Source organism: Heptranchias perlo, chromosome 42 (assembly GCF_035084215.1).
Source record: "Heptranchias perlo isolate sHepPer1 chromosome 42, sHepPer1.hap1, whole genome shotgun sequence".
NCBI lineage: Eukaryota > Metazoa > Chordata > Chondrichthyes > Hexanchiformes > Hexanchidae > Heptranchias > Heptranchias perlo.
In genome coordinates, this window is record NC_090366.1 from 14,638,595 (window position 1) to 14,649,116 (window position 10,522).

At 58.8% G+C, this 10,522-nt stretch overlaps 1 protein-coding gene across 1 annotated transcript; it reads left to right on the plus strand.

The window, feature by feature from the left end:
- Nucleotides 1-5,887: 5,887 nt before the first annotated feature.
- On the plus strand, nucleotides 5,888-8,769 carry LOC137306098 (dispanin subfamily A member 2b-like). Its single transcript, XM_067975161.1, has 2 exons — nucleotides 5,888-6,700; nucleotides 8,453-8,769. The coding sequence occupies exons 1-2, from the start codon at nucleotides 6,425-6,427 to the stop codon at nucleotides 8,600-8,602; spliced, it is 426 nt and encodes a 141-aa protein (XP_067831262.1). The 5' UTR covers nucleotides 5,888-6,424; the 3' UTR covers nucleotides 8,603-8,769.
- The last annotated feature ends 1,753 nt before the right edge of the window (nucleotides 8,770-10,522 follow it).

Genomic DNA, 10,522 nt, shown 5'->3' on the forward strand with positions numbered 1-10,522 from the left:
TCACCGCCCGGTGTGGGACTGAGAGACACGGAGCGGGAGATCACCGCCCGGTGTGCGACCGAGAGACACGGAGCGGGAGATCACCGCCCGGTGTGGGACCGAGAGACACGGAGCGGGAGATCACCGCCCGGTGTGGGACTGAGAGACACGGAGCGGGAGATCACCGCCCGGTGTGGGACTGAGAGACACGGAGCGGGAGATCACCGCCCGGTGTGCGACCGAGAGACACGGAGCGGGAGATCACCGCCCGGTGTGGGACCGAGAGACACGGAGCGGGAGATCACCGCCCGGTGTGGGACTGAGAGACACGGAGCGGGAGATCACCGCCCGGTGTGGGACCGAGAGACACGGAGCGGTAGATCACCGCCCGGGGTGGGACCGGGAGACACGGAGCGGGAATGTCCCTGCTTCCATCAGCAGCTGTGTTGAATTAACTGATCTCCACCTGGCTGGGCGCTGAGGCCACGTTTGCTTCCCCGGGTATGGGAGGAAAAGTTAAGCCAGGGTTGCTGCTCCTGAATCGTATCCAGTGACTCCTTCTGAGTGAGACTCTGGTTGTGCGAGAAACACCGTATAGGAGACGCACAATTACAGAACAGAGGGAGAGAGAGGGACGCACACACAGGAGAGATAGGTTTAAGTGGGGGGGTTATTCAGACCCTCTGATCATTTTCGCTCGGAACGACACCACACGCCCCCACCCCATCACAGCAACCAACTGTTAACCCTTTCCAGGCTTCCTGCCCCCACTTCCCCCGACCCTGAGCCCATTCCTCGTATCGATCGCTCGCTCTCTCTGTGTGAACACCTTGTAGCTATCGGCCCTAAATCGCCCTTTCCCCAGTCAGATTTTGCGGCCAAACACACACAAACGTGTACACAAACTCATATACACAACACTCATACACACGCAAACTCATATACAAACACAAACTCATATACACAAACACTCATACACACGCAAACTCATATACAAACACAAACTCATATACACAAACACTCATACACACGCAAACTCATATACACAAACTCATATACACACTCACTCATAAAAACACAAACTCATACACACGCACTCATATACACACGCTCATACGCACATAGATATACACATACTCATACACACATGCATAAAAACACACAAATGCATATACACACACTCGTACATGCATATACACACACGCGCAGTCATATACAAACCCAAACACACACGCACACACACCTTCATGCACAGGCTCAGACTCCCAGGCACCCTTGTCTCAATCCATGTGGCCAACACTCCGAACCCTCCCCTCCCCTCCCACAACCCTCGACCCCTCCCCGCCTTGGGAAGCACTGATCAGTCGGGACATGTGGGGGTCCCTACAGCCCCTCTGGATGGGGAGAACGAGCGGCATCGAGCTGTTCAAAGATGAGCAAGAGAGGGGGGGGGGGGGTGGAAGAGGAGCGGGAGAGGGGGAGGGGGGGAAGGGGGAGGGAGCGGGAGAAGGAGGAAAGGGAGAGGGAGAAGGGGGAGGGAGGAGTGGGAGAAGGGGGAGAGGGAGCGGGAGAAGGGGGAAGGGGAGCAGGAGAAGGGGGAAGGGGAGCGAGAGAAGGGGGAGGGAGCGGGAGAAGGGGGAGGGAGCGGGAGAAGGGGGAGGGAGCGGGAGAAGGGGGAGGGAGCGGGAGAAGGGGGAGGGAGCGGGAGAAGGGGAGAGGGAACGGGAGAAGGGGGAGGGAGCGGGAGAACGGGGGAAAGAGCGGGAGAAGGGGGAGAGAGGAGTGGGAGAAGGGGTGGGGGAGCGGGAGAAGGGGGAGGGAGGAGTGGGAGAAGGGGAGAGGGAGCGGGAGAAGGGGAGAGGGAGCGGGAGAAGGGGGAGGGAGCGGGAGAAGGGGAGGGAGCGGGAGAAGAGGAGGGAGCGGGAGAAGGGGGAGGGAGGAGTGGGAGAAGGGGTGGGGGAGCGGGAGAAGGGGGAGGGAGGAGTGGGAGAAGGGGAGAGGGAGCGGGAGACGGGGAGGTGGAGCGGGAGAAGGGGAGGGGGAGCGGGAGAAGGGGTGGGGGAGAAGGGGTGGGGGAGAAGGGGTGGGGGAGAAGGGGAGGTGGAGCGGGAGAAGGGGAGAGGGAGCGGGAGAAGGGGTGGGGGAGAAGGGGTGGGGGAGAAGGGGAGGTGGAGCGGGAGAAGGGGAGAGGGAGCGGGAGAAGGAGGAGAGGGAGAAGGGGTGGGGGAGAAGGGGAGGGGGAGCGGGAGAAGGGGAGAGGGAACGGGAGAAGGGGAGGGGGAGCGGGAGAAGGGGAGGGGGAGCGGGAGACGGAGGAGGGAGCGGGAGAAGGGGAGAGGGAGAAGGGGTGGGGGAGAAGGGGAGGCGGAGCGGGAGAAGGGGAGAGGGAACGGGAGAAGGGGAGGGGGAGCGGGAGAAGGGGAGGGGGAGCGGGAGAAGGGGAGGGGGAGCGGGAGAAGGGGAGAGGGAGCGGGAGAAGGGGAGGGGGAGCGGGAGAAGGGGAGAGGGGAGCGGGAGAAGGGGAGGGAGCGGGAGAAGGGGAGAGGGAGCGGGAGAAGGGGAGGGGGAGCGGGAGAAGGGGAGAGGGAGCGGGAGAAGGGGAGAGGGAGCGGGAGAAGGGGAGGGGGAGCGGGAGAAGGGGAGAGGGGAGCGGGAGAAGGGGAGGGAGCGGGAGAAGGGGAGAGGGAGCGGGAGAAGGGGAGGGGGAGCGGGAGAAGGGGAGGGGGAGCGGGAGAAGGGGAGAGGGAGCGGGAGAAGGGGAGGGAGCGGGAGAAGGGGAGAGGGAGCGGGAGAAGGGGAGGGGGAGCGGGAGAAGGGGAGGGGGAGCGGGAGAAGGGGAGAGGGAGCGGGAGAAGGGGAGGGGGAGCGGGAGAAGGGGAGAGGGAGCGGGAGAAGGGGAGAGGGAGCGGGAGAAGGGGAGAGGGAGCGGGAGAAGGGGAGGTGGAGCGGGAGAAGGGGAGGGGGAGCGGGAGAAGGGGAGGGGGAGCGGGAGAAGGGGAGAGGGAGCGGGAGAAGGGGAGGGGGAGCGGGAGAAGGGGAGAGGGGAGCGGGAGAAGGGGAGGGAGCGGGAGAAGGGGAGGGGGAGCGGGAGAAGGGGAGAGGGAGCGGGAGAAGGGGAGGGGGAGCGGGAGAAGGGGAGAGGGAGCGGGAGAAGGGGAGAGGGAGCGGGAGAAGGGGAGAGGGAGCGGGAGAAGGAGGAGAGGGAGCGGGAGAAGGAGGAGAGGGAGCGGGAGAAGGGGAGGGGGAGCGGGAGAAGGGGAGGGGGAGCGGGAGAAGGGGGAGGGAGTGGGAGAAGGGGAGGGGGAGAAGGGGAGGTGGAGCGGGAGAAGGGGAGAGGGAGCGGGAGAAGGGGAGAGGGAGCGGGAGAAGGGGAGGGGGAGAAGGGGAGGTGGAGCGGGAGAAGGGGAGAGGGAGCGGGAGAAGGGGAGAGGGAGCGGGAGAAGGGGAGGGGGAGAAGGGGAGGTGGAGCGGGAGAAGGGGAGAGGGAGCGGGAGAAGGGGAGAGGGAGCGGGAGAAGGGGAGAGGGAGCGGGAGAAGGGGAGAGGGAGCGGGAGAAGGGGAGGGGGAGAAGGGGAGGGGGAGCGGGAGAAGGGGAGGGGGAGAAGGGGAGGGGGAGCGGGAGAAGGGGAGTGGGAGCGGGAGAAGGGGAGGTGGAGCGGGAGAAGGGGAGAGGGAGCGGGAGAAGGGGAGTGGGAGCGGGAGAAGGGGAGAGGGAGCGGGAGAAGGGGAGGGGGAGCGGGAGAAGGGGAGGTGGAGCGGGAGAAGGGGAGGGGGTGCGGGAGAAGGGGAGGGGGAGCGGGAGAAGGGGAGGGGGAGAAGGGGAGGTGGAGCGGGAGAAGGGGAGGGGGTGCGGGAGAAGGGGAGAGGGAGCGGGAGAAGGGGAGGGGGAGCGGGAGAAGGGGAGGGGGTGCGGGAGAAGGGGAGGTGGAGCGGGAGAAGGGGAGAGGGAGCGGGAGAAGGGGAGGGGGAGCGGGAGAAGGGGAGGGGGAACGGGAGAAGGGGAGAGGGAGCGGGAGAAGGGGAGGGGGAGTGGGAGAAGGGGAGGGGGAGCGGGAGAAGGGGAGAGGGGAGCGGGAGAAGGGGAGGGAGCGGGAGAAGGGGAGGGGGAGCGGGAGAAGGGGAGAGGGAGCGGGAGAAGGGGAGGGGGAGCGGGAGAAGGGGAGAGGGAGCGGGAGAAGGGGAGAGGGAGCGGGAGAAGGGGAGAGGGAGCGGGAGAAGGGGAGGGGGAGCGGGAGAAGGGGAGGGAGCGGGAGAAGGAGGAGAGGGAACGGGAGAAGGGGAGGGAGCGGGAGAAGGGGAGTGGGAGCGGGAGAAGGGGAGGGGGAGAAGGGGAGGGGGAGCAGATTACTGTTGAAAGCCTCAGTCCGACCCCCCCTCTCACTCCCACTCTCTCTCTCTCTTTCCTTTCCAGACATGGTCTGCGAACCGAGCTGGGGCGACCGCCGTCGCCAAGAGACACCTGATGATTTCCCGACAGCTCAACATTGGAGCCGTACTGATTGGAGTCATCGTTCACTTTGTCTGGATCGCCCGGCTGATCATGGCACTGGTTTAACAGCCTCTCGGCCCCCTTCCTCGCTCCACCCTCCCGCCCCTCCAACCCCAAACACAACGGAGGAGAGAGGGGAGGGGGCAGAAAAAGAAAAATATCTTCGAAACCAGCATCGAGAAACCAGCTGAGAGGAAAGAACTCCCATTTCCATCGCGCATTTCAGGATGTCCCAAAGGTCTTCACAGCCAATGAAGTACTTGTTTGAAGTGTGCTCACTGTTGTAATGTGGGAAACGCAGCAGCCAATTTGCGCACAGCAAGATCCCACAAACAGCAATGTGATAAATGACCAGATCATCTGTTTTTTTTTAGTGATGTCGGTCGAGGGATAAATATCGGCCCCAGGACACCGGGGAGAACTCCCCCCTGCTCTTCTTCAAAATAGTGGCCGTGGGATCTTTTACATCCCACCTGAGAGGGGCAGACGGGGCCTCGGTTTAACGTCTCATCCGAAAGATGGCACCTCCGACAGTGCGGCGCTCCCTCAGTACTGACCCTCCGACAGTGCGGCACTCCCTCAGTACTGACCCTCCGACAGTGCGGCGCTCCCTCAGTACTGACCCTCCGACAGTGTGGCGCTCCCTCAGTACTGACCCTCCGACAGTGCGGCACTCCCTCAGTACCAACCCTCCGACAGTGCGGCGCTCACTCAGTACTGACCCTCCGACAGTGCAGCGCTCCCTCAGTACTGACCCCCCGACAGTGCAGCGCTCCCTCAGTACTGACCCTCCGACAGTGCGGCACTCCTTCAGTACTGACCCTCCGACAGTGCGGCGCTCCCTCAGTACTGACCCTCCGACAGTGCGGCGCTCCCTCAGTACTGCCCCTCCGACAGTGCGGCGCTCCCTCAGTACTGACCCTCCGACAGTGCGGCGTTCCCTCAGTACTGACCCTCCGACAGTGCGGCGCTCCCTCAGTACTGCCCCTCCGACAGTGCGGCGCTCCCTCAGTACTGACCCTCCGACAGTGCAGCGCTCCCTCAGTACTGACCCTCCGACAGTGCGGCGCTCCCTCAGTACTGACCCTCCGACAGTGCGGCGCTCCCTCAGTACTGACCCTCCGACAGTGCGGCGCTCCCTCAGCACTGACACTGGAAGTGTTCGCCTGGATTATGGGGTTCAAGTCTCTGGAGTGTGGGCTCGAACCCACGACCTTCTGACTCAGAGGCGAGAGAGAGAGAGAGACTCACTGTGACTACACTTCAAAAATACTTCATTGGCTGTTAAGCACTTTGGGACATCCTGAGGTGGTGAAAGACACTATGTAATGCAAGCCTTTCATATTTTTATGATTACATGCTGTGGTTACGAGAGCAGGTCAGAGGCTGGGTATTCTGCGGCGAGTCACACACCATCCGGACTTGGCAATATATCGTCGTTCCTTCATCGTCGCTGGGTCAAAATCCTGGAACTCCTGACTGGCCCTGGGAACATTTGATGGGACAGTGTCGAGGGAGCTTTACTCTGTATCTAACCCTGTACCTGCCCTGGGAGTGTTTGATGGGACAGTGTAGAGGGAGCTTTACTCTGTATCTAACCCGTGCTGTACCTGCCCTGGGAGTGTTTGATGGGACAGTGTGGAGGGAGCTTTACTCTGTATCAAACCCTGTCCCTGCCCTGGGAGTGTTTGATGGGACAGTGCAGAGGGAGCTTTACTCTGTATCTAACCCCTGCTGTACCTGCCCTGGGAGTTTTTGACGAGACAGTGGGTATAACTAATTCCACTGCTGATAGGAGAGATTGAGTAACACGGGTTAAAGTGCAGGTTGTTTTGTACACCTGACGTGAGGGAGAGCAACCAGGAAACAATCAGATGGGAGAGACGGGGACGTGGACAATCGGAGCCAGTCTTGCCCTGAGGGTTATATCGATCAGTCTCTCGCTGCCCCCTCCTGATGGTGTCCCTCGAGCAGGTGGAACTCGGCCACTCGCTGGGCACGGACCAGAAAGCCGACGGCGGCCCTCCCGGCCCAGACCCTGCCAGCCGGCCCCTCTGGAACCGCGACCGTCCTGCTCTGGCGGGAGGGCCCGTCCGGGGGGAGGAGGGCTCGGGCCAGTCGAGTCTGCGGCCCGACTCTCGCCCGGTCCCCGATTATCTGCTCTTCTCCATCTGCAACCTGCTGTGCTGCTGCCTGCCCGTGGGGATTGCGGCCTTGCTCTACTCCGTCCGGGTAAGTCTCCGAAGACTTCTCTCCCCTCTCCATACCGGGGTTTGGACGGTTAAATCACCAGGACAGGTCGCACCAACTGGGCTAGTATTCGCAAGATGATGCAGCACAAAAGGAGGCCATTCGGCCCATCGTGCCTGTGCCGGCTCTTGCAAAGATCTATCCAATTAGTCCCACTCCCCCCCTGCTCTTTCCCCACAGCCCTGCAAATTTTTCCCCCTTCGAGTATTTATCCAATTCCCCTTTTGAAAGTTATAATTGAATCTGCTTCCCGACAGAACTGTGGAGGAGCAGAGAGATTTTGGGGTCCAAGTACAGAAATCACTAAAAGCCAGTAGACAGGTACAAAAAATAATTTTAACAGGCTAATGGAATGTTGGCCTTTATCTCAAGAGGGCTGGAATACAAAAGGGGAGGAAGTTACGTTAACTGTTTATATAGAGCTCTGGTCAGATCCCCATCTGGAGAGAATGGGTTCAGTTCTGGGCACCGCACCTCAGGAAGGATATATTGGCCTTGGAGGGGGTGCAGCGCAGATTCACCAGAATGATACCGGGGCTAAAAGGGTTAAATTACGAGGACAGGTTGCACAGACTGGGCTTGTATTCCCTCGAGTTTAGAAGATTAAGGGGTGATCTAATCGAGGGGTTTGAGATGATTAAAGGATTCGATAGGGTCGATAGAGAGAAACTATTTCCTCTGGTGGGGGGAGTCCAGAACAAGGGGGCAGAGCCTTAAAATTAGAGCCAGGCCGTTCAGGGGTGATGTCGGGAAGCACTTCTTCACACAAAGGGGAGTGGGAATCTGGAACTCTCTCCCCCAAAAAGCTGTTGAGGCCGGGGGTCAATTGGAAATTTCAAAACTGAGATTGATCGATTTTTGTTGGGTGAGGGGATTAAGGGTTACAGAACCAAGGCGGGTAGATGGAGTGGAGGTACACGATCTGATTGAATGGTGGAGAAGGCTCGAGGGGCTGAATGGCCTCCTCCAGTTCCTGTGTTCTCTGCTCTTATTCTCCAGTCGAACCCCACCTCTCCTGGGGGCTCCAAAGCTCACTGGGGTACGGGTTCCACAGGCTTCGTTCCCAATTTCAGGCGAGTTGCCACTATTCACCCGTGAGCCGAGGCAACGAGTGTCAGTTGGCTGGCTGACCGTGGGGGGCATCACAGACTAGCCCCGATGGTTCCACTGTCCGATTATCTGTGCGTGAGTCACTGGGTAGTGATCAGGCAGGAGCTCATCCTGGATCTGTGCCGGCCCTAACCCAGCGGCACTGTGGGACCCGTACCCCAGTGAGAGTCGGTGTCTGTGGGACCCGTACCCCAGTGAGAGTCGGTGTGTGTGGGACCCGTACCCCAGTGAGAGTCGGTGTCTGTGGGACCCGTACCCCAGTGAGAGTCGGTGTCTGTGGGACCCGTACCCCAGTGAGAGTCGGTGTGTGCGGGACCCGTACCCCAGTGAGAGTCGGTGTCTGTGGGACCCGTACCCCAGTGAGAGTCGGTGTGTGTGGGACCCGTACCCCAGTGAGAGTCGGTGTGTGTGGGACCCGTACCCCAGTGAGAGTCGGTGTCTGCGGGACCCGTACCCCAGTGAGAGTCGGTGTCTGTGGGACCCGTACCCCAGTGAGAGTCGGTGTCTGTGGGACCCGTACCCCAGTGAGAGTCGGTGTGTGTGGGACCCGTACCCCAGTGAGAGTCGGTGTCTGCGGGACCCGTACCCCGGTGAGAGTCAGTGTCTGTGTTATTTCTCCTCCAGACGCGTGATATGAATTCCCTGGGGAAGACATATTTGGCCAAACGACGATCAAAGACGGCGCTGGTTTTGAACATGGCGGGCACGGCGATCGGTGTCACAGGCTACACGATACTGGTCACGATTCTCGCGCTCCAGTACACGCACAACTGAAGCGGACGTTACCGCTGCCCAGGGGAGGGGCGACAGACACCCACCAGAAGGGCTGCTTGGACACTGGTCACTGCTTCCGAGGGGTCTAACGGGGTTACGGTACTCCAGGACAGAACAGGTGGGAAAACGCCCTCAGAGAAAAAATAAATACATTGAAACCAGACTGAGACCTGCTGGTGTGAACTTCTTCTCGTTAGTCTGTTACGGGTCATAAGAACATAAGAAATAGGAGCAGGAGTAGGCCAATCGGCCCCTCGAGCCTGCTCCGCCATTCAATAAGATCATGGCTGATCTGATCCTAACCTCAAATTTAAATTCATGTCCAATTTCCTGCCCGCTCCCCGTAACCCCTAATTCCCTTTACTTCTGGGAAACTGTCTATTTCTGTTTTAAATTTATTTAATGATGTAGCTTCCACAGATTCCTGGGGCAGCAAATTCCACAGACCTACTACCCTCTGAGTGAAGAAGTTTCTCCTCATCTCAGTTTTGAAAGAGCAGCCCCTTATTCTAAGATTATGCCCCCTAGTTCTAGTTTCACCCATCCTTGGGAACATCCTTACCGCATCCACCCGATCAAGCCCCTTCACAATCTTATATGTTTCAATAAGATCGCCTCTCATTCTTCTGAACTCCAATGAGTAGAGTCCCAATCTACTCAACCTCTCCTCATATGTCCGCCCCCTCATCCCCGGGATTAACCGAGTGAACCTTCTTTGTACTGCCTCGAGAGCAAGTGTGTCTTTTCTTAAGTATGGACACCAAAACTGTATGCAGTATTCCAGGTGCGGTCTCACCAATACCTTATATAACTGCAGCAATACCTCCCTGTTTTTATATTCTATCCCCCGAGCAATAAAAGCCAACATTCCGTTGGCCTTCTTGATCACCTGCTGCACCTGCATACTAACTTTTTTCTTGCAGTGATGAGAGTCTGTAAATCACCTGTCCGAGGTGTCGGCCATCACTCAGTGGGTAACAGTCGCCTGAGGCAGAAGGTCGTGGGTTCCAGCCCCCACTCCAGAGATTTGAGCCCCATAATCCGACACTCCCCAATGTCAGTATTGAGCACTGTCGGAGATGCCGTCTTTCAGATGAGACGTTAATCCAAGGCCCCCATCTGCCTATGCTGTACTTGCCCTGGGAGTGTTTGATGGGACTGTGTCGAGGGAGCTTTACTCTGTATCTAACCCTGTACCTGCCTTGGGAGTGTTTGATGGGACAGTGCAGAGGGAGCTTTACTCTGTATCTAACCCTGTACCTGCCCTGGGAGTGTTTGATGGGACAGTGTAGAGGGAGCTTTACTCTGTATCTAACCCTGTACCTGCCCTGGGAGTGTTTGATGGGACAGTGTAGAGGGAGCTTTACTCTGTATCTAACCCTGTACCTGCCCTGGGAGTGTTTGATGGGACAGTGTAGAGGGAGCTTTACTCTGTATCTAACCCTGTACCTGCCCCTGGGAGTGTTTGATGGGACAGTGTAGAGGGAGCTTTACTCTGTATCTAACCCTGTACCTGCCCTGGGAGTGTTTGATGGGACAGTGTAGAGGGAGATTTACTCTGTATCTAACCCGTGCTGTACTTGTTTTTGAAATAGTTGCTGCACCGCACAGTTCGACCAGCCTATGCCTCTTCAGTTTGTATTCTGTTATAAATATGTTGATTTTTTTGCTCGGTTCATCACTGCAGTTGGTTATCTGTCTATCTCAGAACCCAGACATGGACAGACTCCGTCCACCTGTAAACAGACAGTGTGCCTGTGTTCTTGTGCACTGTGAGTTACTTGCCTGGCAACTGATTACTGAGTACACAGACAGAATGTTAGGGACAGACAGTTCCAGACAGACGGGCAGTAACCTCACTGATCACCAGATAGGTCGATAAGCAGGAAAACCTCCTCCGCACTGTCCCGATACCCCACT

What these genes read in the sequence shown, in the direction of transcription:
- LOC137306098 (XM_067975161.1), top strand. Translation starts at nt 6,425, where the DNA reads ATGGTGTCCCTCGAGCAGGTGGAACTCGGCCACTCGCTGGGCACGGAC. An exon ending in CCTTGCTCTACTCCGTCCGG is followed by an intron (nt 6,701 to 8,452) that starts GTAAGTCTCCGA and finishes TTTCTCCTCCAG; the next exon opens with ACGCGTGATATGAATTCCCT.